General features: G+C 37.2%; 1 protein-coding gene across 1 annotated transcript in view; it reads right to left on the bottom strand.

Annotated features, from left to right (window-relative positions):
* Arsb (arylsulfatase B) overlaps positions 1 to 19,779 on the bottom strand; it is a 175,336-nt gene that overhangs the window by 55,862 nt on the left and 99,695 nt on the right. Inside the window, exon 6 of the mRNA XM_070031209.1 lies at positions 10,317 to 10,387. Within this exon, the coding sequence (XP_069887310.1) occupies positions 10,317 to 10,387 (71 nt within the window). The remainder of the gene's footprint in view (positions 1 to 10,316; positions 10,388 to 19,779) is intronic.

The raw sequence follows: 19,779 nt of genomic DNA, 5'->3' as shown, positions 1-19,779 counted from the left end.
CAGAATCGTAAACTTAAAAGTTTTTTAAACTTCCCATCAATTAAGAAACTAAAGCTTTTGTATGTCTCTCTTTATAAACCAGCATTAGCTATTACAATCAAGTACTTTTTCCGTTTATCCAATCTCACTTTTAAATCTTTCTCACCTCTTTCTTAAATTTAGATTTTAATGTAGAGGGATTCCAGTTACATAAGTCAGGTAATGAGCACATTTCTTTTTGAACAGTGTCACCCCTCCCCCATTTTCTCCTAGGTTTTCCCTTCCCAACCCCCTTTACCCTCAAGTTATATAGTTTATTGTTTTCTTGATTTTTTAAATAAAGAAGGCAATGGATTAAAAAAATGAGATAAGCTCTGCCTAAGAAACAGACTTAAAATGATTAAAATGTAAAAAGACTATATATACAAAGGTATTAGGCTTAATATGAGAATACTAATCTGAAGAGAAAAAGAAGCTGGGGTGCCTGAATTCAAACAAAACTTCAGACAAAAACAAAACAAAAGGGAATAAAGGACTACTCTACTATAGTAAAGTTCGAAAAAGACCAAACAAGGTAATGTCAAAGGAAATTTATGTTCTCAGATAATAATATAGTTTTAAGACACAATTTTAAAACAAAGAAGAAACACTATATATTTACAGGTTTTAAAACACATTTTTAAACAACTCACAGGTCTAAGAAAACTAAAAAATACAATCATAATAAATGTATGATAATAAAATTGTAAAATATATGTGATATGGCTAACAAAGTATGCAAATCAATCATTTTATAGGTTGAGATTGTATTTTTAAAGAAGGAAAAAGAGACACTATTGGTTTTTGAAAAGTAACCATGAGAAAATTAAAGAGACCCTCGCCAGGGCAAGCTCCATGGTAGAGTCTATGTTCTGGGGACAGGATTGAAAGTGACCCTGCCAGGAACTGGGGAGACCTGATGCAGACACAGAAGACAAGCAGGCCTGGGAGAACTTTGCATGTTCCTTCTCTTTGCCTGTCCTTCCAGGGGATATCACCCACACCACCTGATAGTTTGTCTTGGGGTTATTGCTCTCAGAGATCTTGTACTCTAAAACTTTGGTTCTGCATCTCTGCCTTCTGCTCTTCTTACAAGCCTGAGAAGAGTGTCAGTGTTTACCAAGTTCCACCCATTGTCCCCTATCTTGTGCTTCTTATGAACCAGTGAAGAGTCTCAACAGGTTAAGAGTGCACAGGAGGTGTACACAGGAGGGATTGTAGAGAGGCTGCAGGAGTCAAAGGATGAGCTGGGAAGATATTATGGTTGGCTTCTTGAACCTTGGAAGTGGGCATGTTCAGCCCACAGGATGGGCTTCTTGTCCTTCAGTTCTGCCTCATCCCTGTGGCTGCTATGTGACAATGCGTGCAGTGGGGCTGGGCAGCTCAGAATGGCATGTAGGCAGGATTCTACTACTTGTCCCAATGTCCTGCTTTGGGAGTAGGTTCTGGGTATGAAGATCATGGTTTCCAAATAAAACTATCTTGAGCTAGACAGCATTTTCACTTGCTTGGTGATTTGGGACATACCCTTTGCTTTTTCTTAGTTCTGCTATTTCCCTTTGCAAAGGAGAACTTTGTTGTTTTTTTTTGGGGGGGGGGGTCCAGTCGTGGGGCCTGAACTCTGGGCCTGGGCGCTGTCCCTCAGCTCTTCAGCTCAAGGCTAGCGCTCTACCACTTGGGCCACAGCGCCACTTCTGGCTTTTTTCTTTTTGCTTATGTGGTGCTGAGGAATCGAACCCAGGGCCTCAGGCATGCAAGGCAAGCGCTCTACCACTGAGCCACCTTCCCAGCCCTGCAAAGGAGAACTTTGTAAATCTTGTCATCACTGATTGAATTAGACCCATGTAAGACATCCTTCCTGTTGAATAACTGAAGGAACTGGATTAACACATTTACAATTTTTCTGCAGCACCTAAACCAGTGTTTTATTGGCTCCTTGGGAGAGAGTATGCCTTGCTTCAACCAGGGCAGGGCTTGGAAAGCACCATGGACCATCAGCACCAACTGCAAAACAAGTCTGTCTCTGATGACTCAGACCATGATTTCTGAGATACTTTATACCTCATCGAGTTTCTAGTTATAAGGAAGGGCTTAAACTCCCAGCCTCTATAAAACTCAGTATAAAGTTAGATTTCTCTTCGTTCTAGAACACATAATTCACTCACCAAGGTTTTTTATTTCCATGAACAATTGTAATAGTATCCTCATGGTAACCTTGCTTATGCTATCCTTCTTACTTAAGGGTTTACTGCTCTGAGGGAAAAGTTCTCAGAGCCACAGGGTGGGGCCATAAACTCCTACTCAGATGTGACTAACTTATGCCTGTGAGTGACTAACAAATGGGTCATTACTCTGGCCATTTGGGACCTAATTGTATCTCTCTGTCTGAATACTCAAGCCAGAGGTTCTGAGCCAACCCTGCCTCTAGCTGAGAAGCATGTTCATTTGTGTCCCAAGAGTGAGATAACAGAGCCTCTTGTCACTCATCAGCCAATGAGTTCTCACAAAGCTTATATTCTCCACAGACAAGCCATATTGTACAAAGTACTACATTCTTAGTTATTCTGCCTTGTTTTATCCATGGTAAGAAAAGTGAAAATAAAGTATGTGTGTATATATGTGTAAATGATAACTAATGTTCAAAAATGGAAATAAAGGCAACTGACAGAATAGGGAAAAAATATTTGCAAGCCACACACAAAGTGATGAATAGTTTAAAAAAAAACAACTACATTTGAGGAGTTAAGAAAGCCCTATAATACAACAGCAAAACTACAAGTAACCCCATTAAAAGACAGACAAAGGCCTTGACATTTCTCCAAAGAATGGTAGTTGCCAGGGTTCATAGGGGAAGGGAAGTAGGAGATGCTATTCAAGGAGGATTGATTTTCACTTGTGCAAGATGAGTAAGCTCTAGGGATCAGCTGTACAATACTGTAGACAGAGTCAACATCCCTGCATTGTGAACTTGAAAATCTATTAAGAGAAATGAAGGCATAGCTGAAGTAGTAGAGTAGCACAGCTCCAAGTTCAAATCTCAGTTTCACAAAAACAACTCTTAACAAAAACTTCAAAAGTAAGTAAAGAGCAAAAGTCAACGAAATAAACACAACAATAGGATTAGCAAAGCATAAATATCACTTTTTGGGAAAAAACATAAAATAGACAAATCTCAAAATAATACTCATAGAAAAATATAAAACACTAACATATGATATAAAAAGAGATTTTATAGTATTTGTGAGAACCATATGAAACTGCTGTATTTGTAGATTCTGAAAAATCAGACATCAGCTATTTCCTATGACTTCATCTTCTAAAAGTTTATTTTGAACTAAATGGATGCCAATAGATTTGAAAATCTGGATAAAAACATAAATTCACAGCATTTTGGGCTCTAGAAAAAACAGAAAAAATTAAACAATCCTATCATCACTTGATCAGAAGTAGTCATTACAAATTAATGGAGGCATATTTTGCTCATGGAGAAGATCTTGATATTGTTACAAATCTCCTGTCTCACTGTTGGTATTTTTTTTTTGTCTGTTTTGTATTTTGTCAGTTGTGGAGCTTCAGCTCAGGGCCTGGTTGCTGTCCCTGAGCTTTTTCACTCAAGGCTAGTGCTCTACACTTTGAATCAGGGTGCCACTTCCAGTTTTCTAGTGCTTAACTAGAGATAAGAGTCTCATGGACTTTCCTGAAAGGCTGGCTTTGAACCATGATCCTCAGATCTGAGCATGTGTTATACCTATGACATTAAAAAAAATCTAGGTGTACTGGCTGGGAATGTGGCTTAGTGGGAGAGTGCTTATCTAGCATGTACTGGGTTTGATACCTCAGTGCCACATAAACAGAAACAGCCAGAAGTGGCGTTGTGGTTCAAGTAGTGGAGTGCTAGCCTTTAGTGAAGTGCTAGCCTTGACCAAAACAAGCTCAGGGACAGTGTCTGGGCCCTCAGCATAAGCCCCAGGAATGGCACAAAAAAAAAATCTAGATATAAACATTAAATCTTTTTCAGACTGGAAGAAAACATAGGTATTTGAGTTTAGGATGAATAATTAAAAATAAATATCTATAAAATAAAAAATTAAATTTGTATTTAAAGTCTTAATATTAAAAATCAAACAACAGAATATTTGTTCCATGATCACAAAGACTAAATATTTTATAGAAAGCTCTTACAAATAGATAAGAAAAATATTTTTCTTTATCATGAAGAAGAAACAAGAATGAGTAATTGGCCCCAAAGTAACCAATTACACATGGAAAGGAAATTATACAGTAAAAGATAAGTTAGCCAGGCACTGGTAGCTCACATGTGTAATCCTAACTACTTAGGAGGCTGAGATCTGAGGATCATGGTTTGAAGCCAGCCTGGGCAGGAAAGACCATGAGACTATTATTTCCAATAAACTTAGAAAAAGCCAAAAGTGGTAAATTGCTAGTCTTGAGCACAAGAGATTCAGGGACAGTGTCCAGACCCTGAGTTCAAACCCCAATGCTGTAAAAAAAATGGGAGGGAGAGAGAGAGAGAGAGAGAGAGATTAAGAGTATGCATTATTTTATCTATAAAACTAAAAACAAAAGCCTTAGAAAGTGCAAATATACCCTATAACCAAGATTCCAAGAAATAAGAATTAATATAGAGTGACAGAGGAGCTATCAATGAGCATGACAGTTCACCAAAGCTATTAGGCCCTATTAACCATGTTCTAAAACATTTATACCCTTTGATTGTGGAATTGCACTTTTAGACATTTTGCAAGGTATGGTATACATTTGTAATCCCAGCAGGAGGATCACAAGTTTGAAGCCAAAGTTTTGTGATACTATATTAACAATAAAATTATAATCAAAAGAGGGCTATGGGTATAGCTTAAGTGACAGAGCAACTGACTAGCAAGTTGTGAAGCCCTGTGTTAAATCACAGTAGTGGGGAGAAAATACCCTAAAGATGCAAAATTATATTAAATTAAGTTAAAGTATTTCATTATGCTAGAATAATAAGATTATGATATAGAATATTATCCTATGGCCAGGCACTGGTGGCTCATTCCTGTAATCCTAATCAGAAGGCTAAGGTCTGAGGATCACAGTTCAAAGCCAACCTGGGTAGGAAAGTCTAGTATCCAATAAACTACTCAGAAAACTGGAAGTGGAGCTGTGGCTCAAATGGTAGGTAGAGCACTAGCCTTGAGCACAAAGAGGCTCAGGGGCAGTGCCTGGGCCCTGAGTTCAAGCTCCAGGACCGGCAAAAAGAAAAAAAAATTGGAAAAGAAAAAATATTATGCATTAATAAATAAAATAAAAATAAATAAATAAATAATAAATAAATAAAAAATACTATGCATTAATAAAGTTGCTGTGTATGGATTTTTAAGATGAATATCCACATGCACTTATGCTAAAATTAATTTAAAATATATGACCTGATTGATGTATTTTATTTTCGTGTATTAATAAGTGAAAGCAGTAAAAAGGAGAGAAATGGAAAAAGCACACTGAAACATTTACAGTCGTTTTGTGGGGTTGGCAGGATAGTGAATTAATGTGATTTTACTTTCATCACACATTTCTGTATATTACAAAATTTCTTCCCTCTCCCTACATATTACTTGTATGAAAGTATTATAGAGTTCCCCAGTGCATACAGAATCATGCCCTGTCTCCTGAGTGAATCTGGCACAATCTGTACTTACCTTGCCCCTGAACAGACTTTTACACACACACACACACACACACACACACACACACACACACACACACACACACACACACACACACACACACACACACACACACAAGTCTTCTACTCCTCTGCTGGCTTTTCCCCCCTTCAGAGAGTCTCCCAGGTACAGAGCAAGTCCCCTTCCCCTCAACAGTCAGCCTGTGGGAGTCACACCTCTGCTCTAGAGCAACTCTATCAGACCCAATGGAAAGAACCTGGTAATTAATCAAGTATAGTGCATAACACTGTTGCCTTCATCTATTATTTGCTTTGCTTTAAACTTTACATATATTCTTGTTCCTCTAGGTTATAGGCCATTCTTTAGTTTTGAAGCTGGCATAAGAGACAAGGTATTTGTTGTAGATGGAATAATGGCCCCAAAGGTTTCTGGGTCCTATTCCCCAGCACCTGTGACAGTGCTAGGTTACAGGACAAAGGGGAATTCAAGCTGAAGATGGGATGAAGACGGCTAATCAACTGATTACAGTAGGGAGAAAAGGCTGGGCTATCTACCTGGGCCTCATGGCCTTGAGTCCTGAGAAGCTTAAGAGGAAGGGAGAAGAGGTCAGAGGAGAAGAAATGCTGACAGAAGCAGATAGAGGATGCTTTCAGAAGGATTCAGTGCTCCATTGTTGGCCTTGAAGATGGAGAAAGAGGACACAGACCAAGCAATGCAAGTGGCCTACAAAAGTGAAGAGGCCTGAAAGGGGACTCTCCTGAGAATATAGCCTTGTTGACACTCGGGATTTTAATTCACTGAGCCCAAGTCAGTCTTTGGACTTTCAGAATTGAAAAAACGTATTTAGTTGTAAGCCATTAACTAATTACATAAAATACTACTTCTCTTCATACAGAGTGAGATCAAACCAAAGTGTTGAAACAGACAAAATTTTATTTATTTTATTTAATTTTTTGAGAACTTTTCCTAGTCACTCCCAAATGGTTCTCATTTCTTTTTCTTTAGTTCTCATGTATTCAATTTATCACTTACCATTTGTTGTCACTTTATTTAACTGTGTTCTCTTTTTTTATTAATAAGTTTTTTATTGTGAAAATACAGTACAGAGGGGTAACAATTACATGAGCAAGGCAATGAGTACATTTCTTATCAGGCATTGTTACCTCTTCCTTTGTTTTTCCCCTACCATCCCTGCCCTCACATCTCCAGGACTACCCCCGCCCCACTCTCCACCCCCCTCCCCCCGCCCCCCCCCAAGTTGTTGTAAAGTTCGTTTTTCGACATAGCATCTTGTACATTTCATTGTTGCAATGGGTTCACCTGTATCCCTACTTAAACAATTTCCCTTCCCCTCCCCAAATTATACCAACATCAAATACAGTGAAAACAGGGGTTATACCATGGGGAAGGGGCATACAAAGCACCTTATAAATATGTTAAAAACAACAGCAATAAAGAAAAACTACTTGAGTCCTTATCTTCAGATTCATTTCACCTAATATCAACTTATCTAACCTTTTCTGCTTGTCTTGGACATATACTAGTTATTGTAAATAAGGGAAACCATGGGACCTATGTTACATTTATGTTTTTCTTTGATTCAAAAAGCTCTTCAGAGACAGAGGCCAAAGCAACAACAGTCTTCAGTCTATAAATGCTTGATTACTAATATCTTGCATTATGGAAATTTAAGGCAGACCATTTAGTCAGTTTTGCCAGCTTAATTCCCAGATTTTTGTTCAAAGTTTCTGCCTTTTATACTCATCATCCTAAAGCCTTAAAGACTCTGGTAAGATAGGCTAGGGGTATGGCTCAAATGCTAGAGCACTTGCCCAGCAAGCTAGAGACCCTAGGTTCAATCTTCAGTATGATGTTTTAGAAGTAAGCCAGGGGCCAGTGGCTCATGCCCATAATCCTAGCTATTCTGGAGGCTGAAATCTGATAATCCAGCCCAGGCTGAAATCTGAGAATCCAGCCCAAGCAGGATAATTTATATTTTATCTCCCATTAGCCACCAGAAAGCTGGGAGTAGAGCTGTTTCCACTCCCAGGGAGAGTTCGGGGACAGTGCCCAGGCCCCAGGTTAAAAAAAAAAAAGTACACTTACTATATTTTAGGTCTACTGGATATATCCCACAAAACATTATGTTTTTACATTTTTCCAGAGTTTTATGTTGAGTCTTTGAACAAAGATGTACATATTTATCCCTACAGACTGCAGGATTGGAGAACTGAAGTAGGAGACTATCTAGTCTTGACTGGGAGAGAAAAGAGTCTGAGCACACTCAAGTCTCAACAAATCAGGCTTCCTCCATGTGAAAGTCAGAGTGGACTAAAGAGTTGAATCTGAAACCAGCACAGATTGCCTTATTGGCTAAAATTAACATGTTACTCTTAGAAGGCCAGACTAAAATGTTTGGGCTCTACCAGAAATAAAGAAAAGCGAGTAAAGAAATGCTTCATTGGAAACAAGATCTTTTTTTAGTATCATCTATACCTGGGGTGGGGAGCCTGGTATGATAAAATACAAAATGTACTACTTTATCTTTAATTGTACAGTCCAGTGCCATCAAACACATTTAAATCAGAAACTTCTACCCCCACCATCCATCTCCAGAACTTTTTACATTTTGTAAAACTATAACTCTATGTCCACTTATGAACAATGCTGCTATGAACATGGGTGTGCAGAGATCTGTTTGTTCCCCTACTTTTCATTGTTTTCACTAAATGTACAGAAGTAACACTGCTAGATCCTATTAAAATTCTAATTTTTATTTTTTGAGGAACTACATTGTTTTCCCAGTGTCTACACCATTTTATATTCCCACCAATGATATACAAGATTCCAATCTCCTAACATTATCATCAACACCAACTCCCCCTAGTGATCCTGATGGGTTCAATCTATGCATCCTTGAGATTTTCTTGAGGTTGTATGCAGAACTGTAAGAGACTCATAACCTCTGTTGTACATGTGTGTATATCCACCGTTGTGTCAGTCTTTGAGCATTTTTACTATTAGTATTCAAATCACAAGGAAAGAAAAATTCTAACCTCCATGAGTAGGAAGTTGTGGATATGCTCTACACTCTGAAAAAGGAGTATGGGGTAGAGCTTCTCAAATACCAGAAGCCAGCTTCTGAGGGAATCAGTACCATGTAGAAGGCAAGGCATCCCTGGGGAACATCCAATGACAATCATCTTTACATGATTTATATGATCACATTTATATAGTTTCTATTTATACATCTAAATAATATTTACATGATTCATGATTGGAGGAGGCTTGGTAAGGGAGAGAAGAGATAGAAAAATGGACTGATGCAATGATGTTCTAGAACAAAGATCAGAGAAGTAGGCAAAATGTAGCAATAATTAAATCATATAATAATCCATATTGTTCTAGTACTTACAATGTTTCTAACATTTTACATGTATTTATGACCTTCTCTTTGATAACACAACTGTGTATTATCAGGAAAGCCTTGCTCCTTTGAGATCTATAAACATCCATAGAATACTGAAGTTGGAAGGGATCGTAGAGATCATTTAATTCAGTTTTCACAGATGAAAAAAACTGATGAAGTGGCTTTGGGCAGGTGGGGATGAAAATACTAGGCTCTTCTTCCCTAAGTTCCTTCTATCAGTTAGGAAAGTGCTGGCTTTAGAAACCACAGAAGTGTTTTCATGATAATACTGACTCAAATGTGAGGCTTCAAGTTATACTCTGTAACAACTGCTTTCTAAGCTGGTTTTACTCTACAAAAGCCCAGTGACGCATTTAGAAATGTTGTAGGTTACTGGCTGAGAAGGAATATGTGAGCAAGAAATCTGTGATCATCTGTAGCATAGACTAGGACTACTAAGATGAAGGATAGCAGCATGTCTAGAAAGGAAGATGAGAGCATACACATGTGAGAATGCTGCTTTCTAGAGATAGACTCAAGCTAAGCACAGAAGATCTGCACATAGGTTTAGTGTTGAGGCTTTCCAGTCTAAGCTGACTATCCTGGGGGCACCAAAGCCACTAATGTGGTATTTATGTCACAGCCTGTCATATTATGAGAACACTACAAGTCCCCTTACTTGACAGTATTAATAAAGCTCATTATAGGTTAAGCTTAGTAGCTGGCAGAATGAAGCTACTTATATCCAAGATTAGAGAAATGCCACCTTGGAGATCCAGCAGATGAACCTGGTCACCCTAGAACTTGAGAGTGACTTATTTAAGGCTCTGGAATTCTAACACGCAACTGCAACATGACATCAGCAGTGAAGGGGGCTTCCCCTGCTGTAAAGCTGAGGCAAGCTGAGGTACAAAGAGTGGAATGGCTTACGGGTCATACAGCTAATCAGTGGCAAAGTCAGGAATAATATTACCTTCTTGATTCATACTGCTTCTTTCACAGTATTTGGCCCTCTGTGGTATCGAGTTGTGATTTGAGGTATCAAGCCTACCAGGTGATCAGTGAAGTGTATGTCAGGGAGAACTGTTCACCTTTGCAACAACTCAGGTGGATAGAAAAGGCAGAGTAGAGGAAAAATGGGTAGTATAACTTCGCTTTGAGTTAAAGGGATTTAGCTTAGCAGCAAAGGACTGGACACTCACATGGTGAAGAGTCTACGAAGTCTGGGTCAATGTTGTGCAGCAGCTCCACTCTGGGGGACGACTTTCCTTCACTAGAAAAGAAATGTTTAGGACAGTTAATTTCTTCTCTACAATTAGTATGAGTTCTTTTAATATCCTTTTCTTGTAAGTGTAGAAAATAAAAAAAAAATTCCAAATAGCAATTTTTGTCATGAATTCAGAAGTCTTCAAAAGCAGTGGTTGGGGCATCTTTAAGGAGTCATCACTTGTGTACCCTGGAAAAATGACTGACACAATACATGAAAAGATGGGTGTCGAACATATGATGATATAAAAGTAAGTAAATAAATGCATGATTCTCTCAAGCATCACCACCAAGAGAAATGAGAACTCAAGTTATCCTGTGGAGATTTCATAGTGACCACATAAAAGGAAATAAAGAAAGAACATCTTCCAAAATGGCAACACTAATATTACAGACAAAATTTACCTCTGAAAGACTGGCCTATGTAGGAAACTTTAAATCTCTTCCATATCCTAATGGATCAAAGACTTAACACAAATACACATGAAATAGTTGACTTTAAAACTTTTGAAAAAGTGTGATTACAACTATAGTTACAACTTCATTACTGCTGAAAAACAATTTGAGGTCACTAGTCTAAGATCCTCCTGTGAAGTTACTGGTAGAATTCCGGGTTTTATAACTCTCAAAGGAGTGTTCTTTAAAAACTGGGAGCATAAATACTACATGTATGAAAAAAATGCATGAAGTTCTGAGGTCATTTTGTGCATATAGTAGATTCAGCCTAGTGGAAATTACTAAGCATAGTTTAAATTGTTGGGAGAGTACTGAAGGATATATGATAATCTAAAACTGTTCAGCCAGGTTTTAAAGGTGGCCAAGCCCTGTTAACACCACAGGTTTTATGCACATTCTGAAGAATCAATAAAGCTCTGGATGGCCTACCCCAAACTTATAACTGTTTATACCAATGATTTGGGATTTGAAGATCGTACAATTTCAAAAACTCTGGGCTGTGATTTGCAACTTGTGTTTATCAAGTGAATGTTAAAACAAAATTAGTTAACAAATTTAAAAGCCAACTCAAAAATAACTTTAATTATCATTACCACTATTTTGTAAAACTTAAGAAGGTAATTTTAAACAGTCAAAGGAAGTAAGGACACAATCTCAGAACAAGTAAAAGTCCTTTAAGATGAGGATCTTTAACTTTAGTATTCTACCATATTTCATTGTACTTCATAAAGCATACAACTAGGGAAAGTAGGAAGAAAATACTAATAAAACATTGCAGGGTGGAGTAGAGTGGAGGATAAAGCCTCCTAAGGCTAAGGCCTTTCTCTTCTTTTCTTCCTGAGGCACTGAAATACCTATATATGATAATCCAGCTATTAGCCAGTCCCAAATTATCATTTGATCCCAAAAGCTCTGAGTTCAGGTAAGGAGGATATGCAAAAAAAATGGTAGATATAAGAAAATAAAACAGAATGATGATAACGTCTCGTTTCTAGTATTATTAACAAGCAAAATAGCAGGGAAATCAGGAGGAGAAATCAGAATGAAAACACAAGTAAGTCCATATTGTTTAGGAGGAAGATAAAGCTATTAATGAAATGTAGATTTAGTAAGTAAGTAAGGACAACAATTAAAAACCAAGAATTTTTATGAACTGTAAAAAAGAAATAAGACATCAAAACAAAATTCACTGAATTCAAAAGAAGGCAAGAATAAACAGGAAAAGCCCCCCAAAATTTCAGGGTATATAATATACCATTAAATAACTACTCATCTTTAAAAGCAGGATTCCCTAAAATACCTTCAGAACATTAGGCATACTTACATAAAGGATCATTTTTAAATAACTGTTATAACTTTTAAAAATTGAATAAAATTGTTTTAGTAAGAGAGTTTATAGTGAGTATTATTCATTTCTTTCTCTTTTTTTCAGTTCTGAGGAGCCACAAGTATTCCAAAATTTTTTAAAATCTTAATAAAGATGAGATGACTTTTTGAGCCCAAATTGAGCTTCATATCAATTATTCATTGAGAAAAACTTTCACAAGTAGAGTCATTATTCTTCAAATAGGAGCCAAAAACCCCTACCTGTCATAGCATATGTGATTCTGCTCATTTTAAAATGTACTATGGCTGGGAAGGTAGCTCAGTGGTAGAGTGTTTGCCTTGCATGAGGCCCTGGATTTGATTCCTCAGCACCACATAAGCAGAAAAGCCATAAGTGGCACTGTGGCTCAAGTGGTAGAGTGTTCACCTTGAGCTGAAGGTGAGGGACAGTGCCCAGGCCCAAAGTTCAGGCCCCACGACCGAAAAAATAAAATAAAAAATAAAAAATGAATGTAACTATGGGATGTTTTGTTAAGGATGTGGTTAGGGACAGGACCGAAGAAAACACAGTGATTAAGACAATGACTAACTACACTTAGGAACTCCAGATTATTAAATAAATCAAGAAAGCCAAATACATATTTAAGGTCATCAAATAAAGTACCATAAATTTTGAGCTGCCCCACCTTAAATATGAAAGAATATTAAAATCCCTAGGCAAGCTCACTAATTCATTCTAAGTGGCTAGTTCCCTTGGATGTATTTTTAGAAATATATATACAAGTGAATATTTTTAAGGATGCATACATACACAGAAGGGAAAATGTAATCATGGAAATATGGAAAAATACTCATCAAACTGTTACCTGGGGTGTGGGATTGGTGAAGAGAAGACTATAAGGACTTTCATTTTCTACACTGCTTTTAACAATTAGTATTGTTTTAAAAATCAAGAAAATTTTCAATCATCCTTGTACTTAGGAAGCTGAGGCAGGAGAATCACAAGTTTGAGGCTAGCCAAGGCAACATAGCAAGACCCTGTTTAAAATAATTAATAACAATAACCTGAGGTACATTTTATGGTCAGTTGTGAGGCTTGAACTCAGGGTCTGGGCACTGTTCCTGAGCTTTTCCACTCAAGGCTAGCACTCTACCATTTTGAGCCACAACAGCACTTCCGGTTTTCTGGTGGTTAATTGGAGATAAGAGCCTCACAGACTTTCCTGCCTGGTCTGTCTTCATACTGTGATCCTCAGATCTCGGCCTCCTGAGTAGCTAGGATTATAGGCATGAGCCAGTAGTACTTGGCAAAATTTAAAAAAAAATTAAGTATATACATATAATCTGTGGAAATTTTTAAGTTTCCATAAACATAACATTTCAAAGTATAAAATGAGGTAGGTGGTAGTGGCTCCTGCCTGTAATCCTAACTACTCAGGAAGCTGAGATCTGAGGACCACAGTTCAAAGCCAGCCTAGCCAGAAAAGTCCCCATGAAACTTTTATCTCCAATTAACCATTAGAACACCAGAAGTGGTGCTGTGGCTCAAAGTACTAGCCTTGAGCAAAAAAGCTCAGGGGCAGTGCCCAGGCCTTGAGGTTTACAGAGTTCTAAAAGGTTAAATAAAAGGTTAAAGACAGAAAAGTTATAACTACAGATATATGAACATACAGTGTTTGAATACATTCATTAACTTTTTTGTTGTTGTTGGTTGTAGGGCCTGAACTCTAGACCTGGGCACTGTCCCTCAGCTCTTCAGCTCAAGGCTAGCGCTCTACCATTGAGCCACAGTGACACTTCTGGCTTTTTCTGCTTATGTGTGCTGAGGAATCGAACCCAGGGCCTCATGTATTTGAGGCAAGCACTCTACCACTGAGCCACCTTCCCAGCCCCCATTTATTAACTTTTTAAATTTAATGCAATCTGCTCATATATAAGCTATTACTTATATAAGGTTTTCCTTTCTGGAATCTAGAAATTTCCTTATAGGTTTAAAAATAAGATTGCCTTAACTTAAAAGATGGAAACAGTAATGGGTTTAGGAATTATTATATTCTCAAGTTCTACTGCTGAATTCCCTTTCAACAAAACTATATCTCAATGCCTGAGATGGATCAGTGACAGTAAATTTGCTAAATTGTTTCTTCAGTAAATGTATGCATGGCCTCAATGTCTTTAATATGCTATGCTCACAAATATCTCCATTACTACAGTGTTAGTCATTTTTTCTATCTTCTCTTTAGACAAAAAGTGTACTGTTATCATTAATGACATTTCATCATTCAATTTAAATTTATCCCAAATTTGCAATTTCTAAATTAGTTTTATTTTTAAAACAGGATTAGAAGTTAGAAGTCAGTAGTTAGTAGTAAAGCACCTGCTTAGCAACCACAAGGTACTCAGTTCAAATCCCAGTACTCCAAAAATAAAAAAGTCAAAGTAAACACCACACAAGATGAGACACTGGTCAGTAACTAGTTTCCAATATGCTATAAATATTTTCTAAAGGCCTACAGTTTAGACGATGAGATCACAGCACTGTCTGCTCATAATGGAGTTTCCAGTTTCTGACTTTCATTTTCCTATGTGTTGAAGGGAGGGGCACCAAAACATTTCCCACAAATAAATGAAATGTGCCTGCATTCCACTTTCTTTTACAACTGTCTGTTGACCATCTGTCATAAAAGACACACCCTAGGAACACAGTATCAAGTTTTAAGGAAAAGAAATAGCTATGGCAACATTTTCCTAAGGAAAAAATTTGAAGTGGAAAAATTCCCCAGTTACTGGTAAAAACACTGATGAGACCTACACCCGATTAAACCTTTTGTTTCACCTTTTAATCATTGCTACTTCCAGCTACTCAGTTCCTGCTATAATTAGGCCCCATCTATCCAAGATAAATATCACTGATGTCACATTTTACACCTGAGGAATGCTTCAAGATACTAAGAAACTTGCCCAAGAAGACATGAATAATAGACATAGGAGACAGGATTTGAACCAAGTCTAATTAGGGAGTGTACATTTTAAACCACTATACTAGTGAAATTACTTGCAAGACTTACCTTCTGTATTCTGTGTAGGGAAAGTAATGTTGTATTTGTAGAAATTCCATGTCCCTTAAAGAGCTCTTGACCATCTAGCATTACCACGAGTAAAGCATTTAGGAATGGGAATTATAAAACTCTGACTGAATTTGGTAAAGAAATTTCTAAGTTGAATTCATTTGATATAGAACGGATAGATATTTGGTCATTTTTCATTTTTATTACGAACGTTTACTAAGTTTTAAAAATAGAAAAAAGTAATATTGTTAAAAACCACTGAATCACACTTTCTTTTTTTCTTTTTAGGGGGTCCAGTTATGGGGCCTGAACTCTGGGCCTGGGTGCTGTCCCTCAGCTCTTCAGCTCAAGGCTAGCGCTCTACCACTTGAGCCACAGCGCCGCTTCCGGCTTTTTTCTTTTTTGCTTATGTGGTGCTGAGGAATTGAACCCAGGGCCTCACGCATGCAGGACAAGCGCTCTACTACTGAGCCACCTTCCCAGCCCCTGAATCACACTTTCAATACAATCTTTTCCCGATAACTGAAAAATAACTGGGTTAATACCTTGGACAAACCAAAAGGTCTAACATGCTCTTCTTCTAATTTCCATTTTACTACAAAGAATTAGAAGAAGAAAAAAGATGAAAACTGACAAGAATGTTGGAAACTGAAAGAAGACTGGCTCCCAAAGTCTTGAGGGAGTCTCACTAATACCAATGCTAAAAACATTAACAACAGATTCCTACAACAGACTCTAACCTGATCCTAAATAAACTAGATAAAGATGGATTAACTTTGTCTCCCTCTAACTGTACCACTCTGGGGCTACAGTAAGCAAAGATGGCCAATGACTCCCATTAACTGTGCAGAGATAGTCCTTCTTACCTCCCTGACACTCCCAGTTGCTTCCTTCCCTACAACATCCACCCAGGTAGCAAATTCTGTGAGAACACCTATGATGTGAGCCACCTAATCAAATGTTCTGAAAGAACCATCAGAGCACACCAAACTGTAAGTATAGGCTAGAAGCTCTATCATCATAAAGGATGATAAAGTAGGGAATCCAAAATAATTCACCATATCTTGAATATTAAGTTTTAAGTTAAAAATGCATGTATATATGAGACCTGGAGGATGGCAGCTTGAGGCCAGTCTGGCAGAAAACTAGGAAAGACTCTAGCTCCAATTATCGAGAAAAAGGCATTCAGGATGAAAGAGGTGGCTCAAGTGGTAGAACACTAGGCAAGAGCAGTGAAGCCCTAAATTCAAGCCCCATAACTGGAAAAAAATAATGCATATAGTCATTTCATAGTCTTTGAATCATGTGTATATGTTTATCTAGAGCTGTTTTTGCCAAAGTAGAACAAGAACCTAAGAATATAAATGTCAATATTTCTATAGAACAATGGTAGCCATCTTTTCATACAATCCCCTAAATCCAAATTGGTAAAGAAAGAAAGCAAGAATACTCAAAGTGCAAGCCTACAACATAAACAGGAGACCAGGTGCATTTGGACCCCAATGGAAGTGAGGAAATAACCTCCTGAGACCTAAAAAGGTAGTGCTAGTGTGCACGTGATGACAGATGGAATAAGATAGAAGGTGAAGGGGACAAGAGAGAAAGGGACTCCAACTATGCCTGATAAGGTACACTCCAGAAAGAGGTTGCATTTAAAGTGACAAGTTGCTGATGGGGATCTGATGTCTTGGGTATCAGAGCACTGGATACTATGGAGCTGAAGTAGCTTGGAAAGTGTACAAGACAAGAGTGGTACCAACTCTAAGAGAGGACTAGTAGAAGAACAAGTGTCTTTGAAAAGAAGGACGGTAAAGGGAAAGTTGGAAGTTACAGACAGCAAGGTTCTGCTAAAACAAATCACAAGAGGCCAGATAAAAAAGAAAGGAGAAGTATTTTATTAAAGAAACCATATTTTGCTGTAGTAATAAAGTGTTTTTGAGCTAAGAAATAAACTATCCAAATCTTACCCCATCTCTCATTTGCTACTGCAAATGATTACAAGTATAATAAATGTGAGTAACAACAACAAAAAGAATCCAGCATGTATACAAAGTTACCATACAAGTTAAAAAATAGCATGGGAGAATGCAAAACTTTGGCAACTGAGAATTACTTTTCCACTATGGAAAAAAGTCACAAAGCAGAGGAAAACAGTTACATGATATTTCAACAGGAATTAAATATAATTAAATCAGTAACTGCCAGTATTCAAAAACATCAAAAATCTAAAATTTAAAAAAATACATACTGAATTAAGGGAAGAAATTGGGTCGTGTGGAGAAGGATGAAGTCTCAGAAGTTAAGGGACAATATATATATATAAATGAAAATGAAAGTCTGTGAAGGCAAATAGAGAACGGGTATAGAAAGAAAGGATAATTCCAAAAAAAAAAAAGGGAAAGAAAGAGAGAATCAGAAAGACTGACAGAAACAAAATCTATAGTTCATGCTGCTGACAAAGAAAGCTGAAACAATGGAATTCAATTTTTAAACAATAACCTTAAAAAATCTAAAACAGGGGGTCGGAGGTGTGGCTCTGGTGGTAGGGTGCCTGCCAATGAGCCTAAAGCATCAGGTAGTAATTGTGAGAAAAAAAGAAATCTAAAAAGAAAAAATCTAAAAAGAAAATCTGAATATCCAAACTGAAAGAACCAATTTGTATCTTATAAACCTAACCAGTGTAGTCAACTTTGAAACATACCTAGCAAGTCTTAGACTGTAATAATAATAATAATAACAATAATGGTAATAATATAGGTCTTCTAGGTCTCCAGATAAAAGGACCAAGTTGCTTGCAAACAAAATAAAATCAAGCCGGCATTACACTTATCAACAACACATGTAACAAGTAAAGCTTAGAGTAACCTTTCTTAAAAAAAAATTCAAGGAAAAAAATGTATGAGACAGAGGGTTTTTAGATCAGCTGCAATATTTTTCTATAATCAAGGCTGTGGAAAATGCTTCAATAAACATGTAGGAATTCAAAGGATCATGAAAAATCTATTCAATGATGAATTCTTCCACTGAAGAGTTCATTATGAACATTTAAAAATGGGCAGTTGGTTAATGAATGTTATTGTGAAACTATGACTTAGAATTGTGCATAAGGAAAGAACATAATTATGTATTACACATGCAAGAAAGTAGAAATAAATAATGCAATTAATAATAATACTGGAAGAGAAAAGGTACAGTTTAATAAGCTACTTGATTTCCTTATGGGTAATAAGAGAGTCAAACATGTTGTTAAAGCTAGGTGCTGGTAGCTCAAGCCTGTAATCCTTGCTACACAGGAGGCTGAGATTTGAAGAATGTGATTCAAAGCAAACCCAGAAGGAAAGTCCAAGAGATTCTTATTGCCAATTAATCAAAGAAAAGGCTGGAGATGGCGCTGTGGCTCAAGTGGTAGAGCACTAGCCTTGAGCAAAAGAAGTTCAGGGACAGCACCCAGGCCCTGAGTTCAAGCCCCAGGACTGGCAAAAACAAACAAACAAACACATGATGTTGGTAGCTGACATGTCAAATAGTAGAACCTAAGAAAGAAAAAAGGACTAAGAAAACAACACAACAAAGCTAAAGAAAAGCCCATGGGAATATACATAAAACTTATCCACTAAAATAAAAAAATTTCAGACTGGATCACAACAACAACAACAGCCAAAAAAAAAAAACAAAAAAAAAAACCAGTGAACTACACTTACCTCAGAAAACACTTTCTTTTCAAGTATAAATTTCATACACACCAAAAAAGACCTTGTGTTGTGTCAGGTCTTGAATGTAAAAGGATTGAAATAATTAAAAGTATTTCTTCATCAGAATTAAACTACATATCAATAAGTATCAGGACCAAGAAAAACAGAGATTTGAAAATTAAGTGGCACACTTCTACATATATGGGGTGAAGAAGAAATCACCACTTGTACCATTTCCATCATTATACTTAACAATCATTTTGCCATAAATTCTACTTTGTCAGATAGCAAGACTGCCATTCTGGCTTTTTGTATGTATTTGGTACAGGTGTAACAGTACCTTTTTCTTAATGGTTCTTACCAGAGGGCAATAATACTATGAAGTCTATAGTTTCCTGAGTAGAAAAGATTTGATGAGAATTCTTATGTTCAGAGGTAACAGAAGTATATTCTTTCATATGTAAACATTCAGTACAAACTACCATTTAGGTACTTCTATTGAAAAATATAAAATTATTAAACAGATAATCAAGAGGGGTTGGGAAGGTGGCTCAATGGTAGAGTGCTTGCTTTGCATACATAAGGCCTTGGGTTCTATTCCTTAGCACCACATAAGCAGAAAAAGCTGGAAGTGGCACTGTGGCTCAAGTGGTAGAATGCTCACCTTGAGCTGAAGAGCTGAGGGACAGTGCCCAGGACCAGAGTTCAAGCCCCATGACCAACAACAACAACAAAAGATAACTAATCAAGAGTAATTAATATTTTCTGGTCAGTTGTGGGGCTTAAAATCAAATCCTAGGCACTGTTTCTAAGCTTTTTTGCTCACAGCTAAAGCTCTACCATCTTGAACCACAACT

Source organism: Dipodomys merriami, unplaced genomic scaffold, assembly GCF_024711535.1.
Source record: "Dipodomys merriami isolate MVZ:Mamm:240054 unplaced genomic scaffold, mDipMer1.0.p SCAF_20, whole genome shotgun sequence".
NCBI classification, from domain to species: domain Eukaryota; kingdom Metazoa; phylum Chordata; class Mammalia; order Rodentia; family Heteromyidae; genus Dipodomys; species Dipodomys merriami.
Note: the sequence above shows the minus strand (reverse complement) of the source record. Positions and strands in the feature narration are given on the sequence as shown.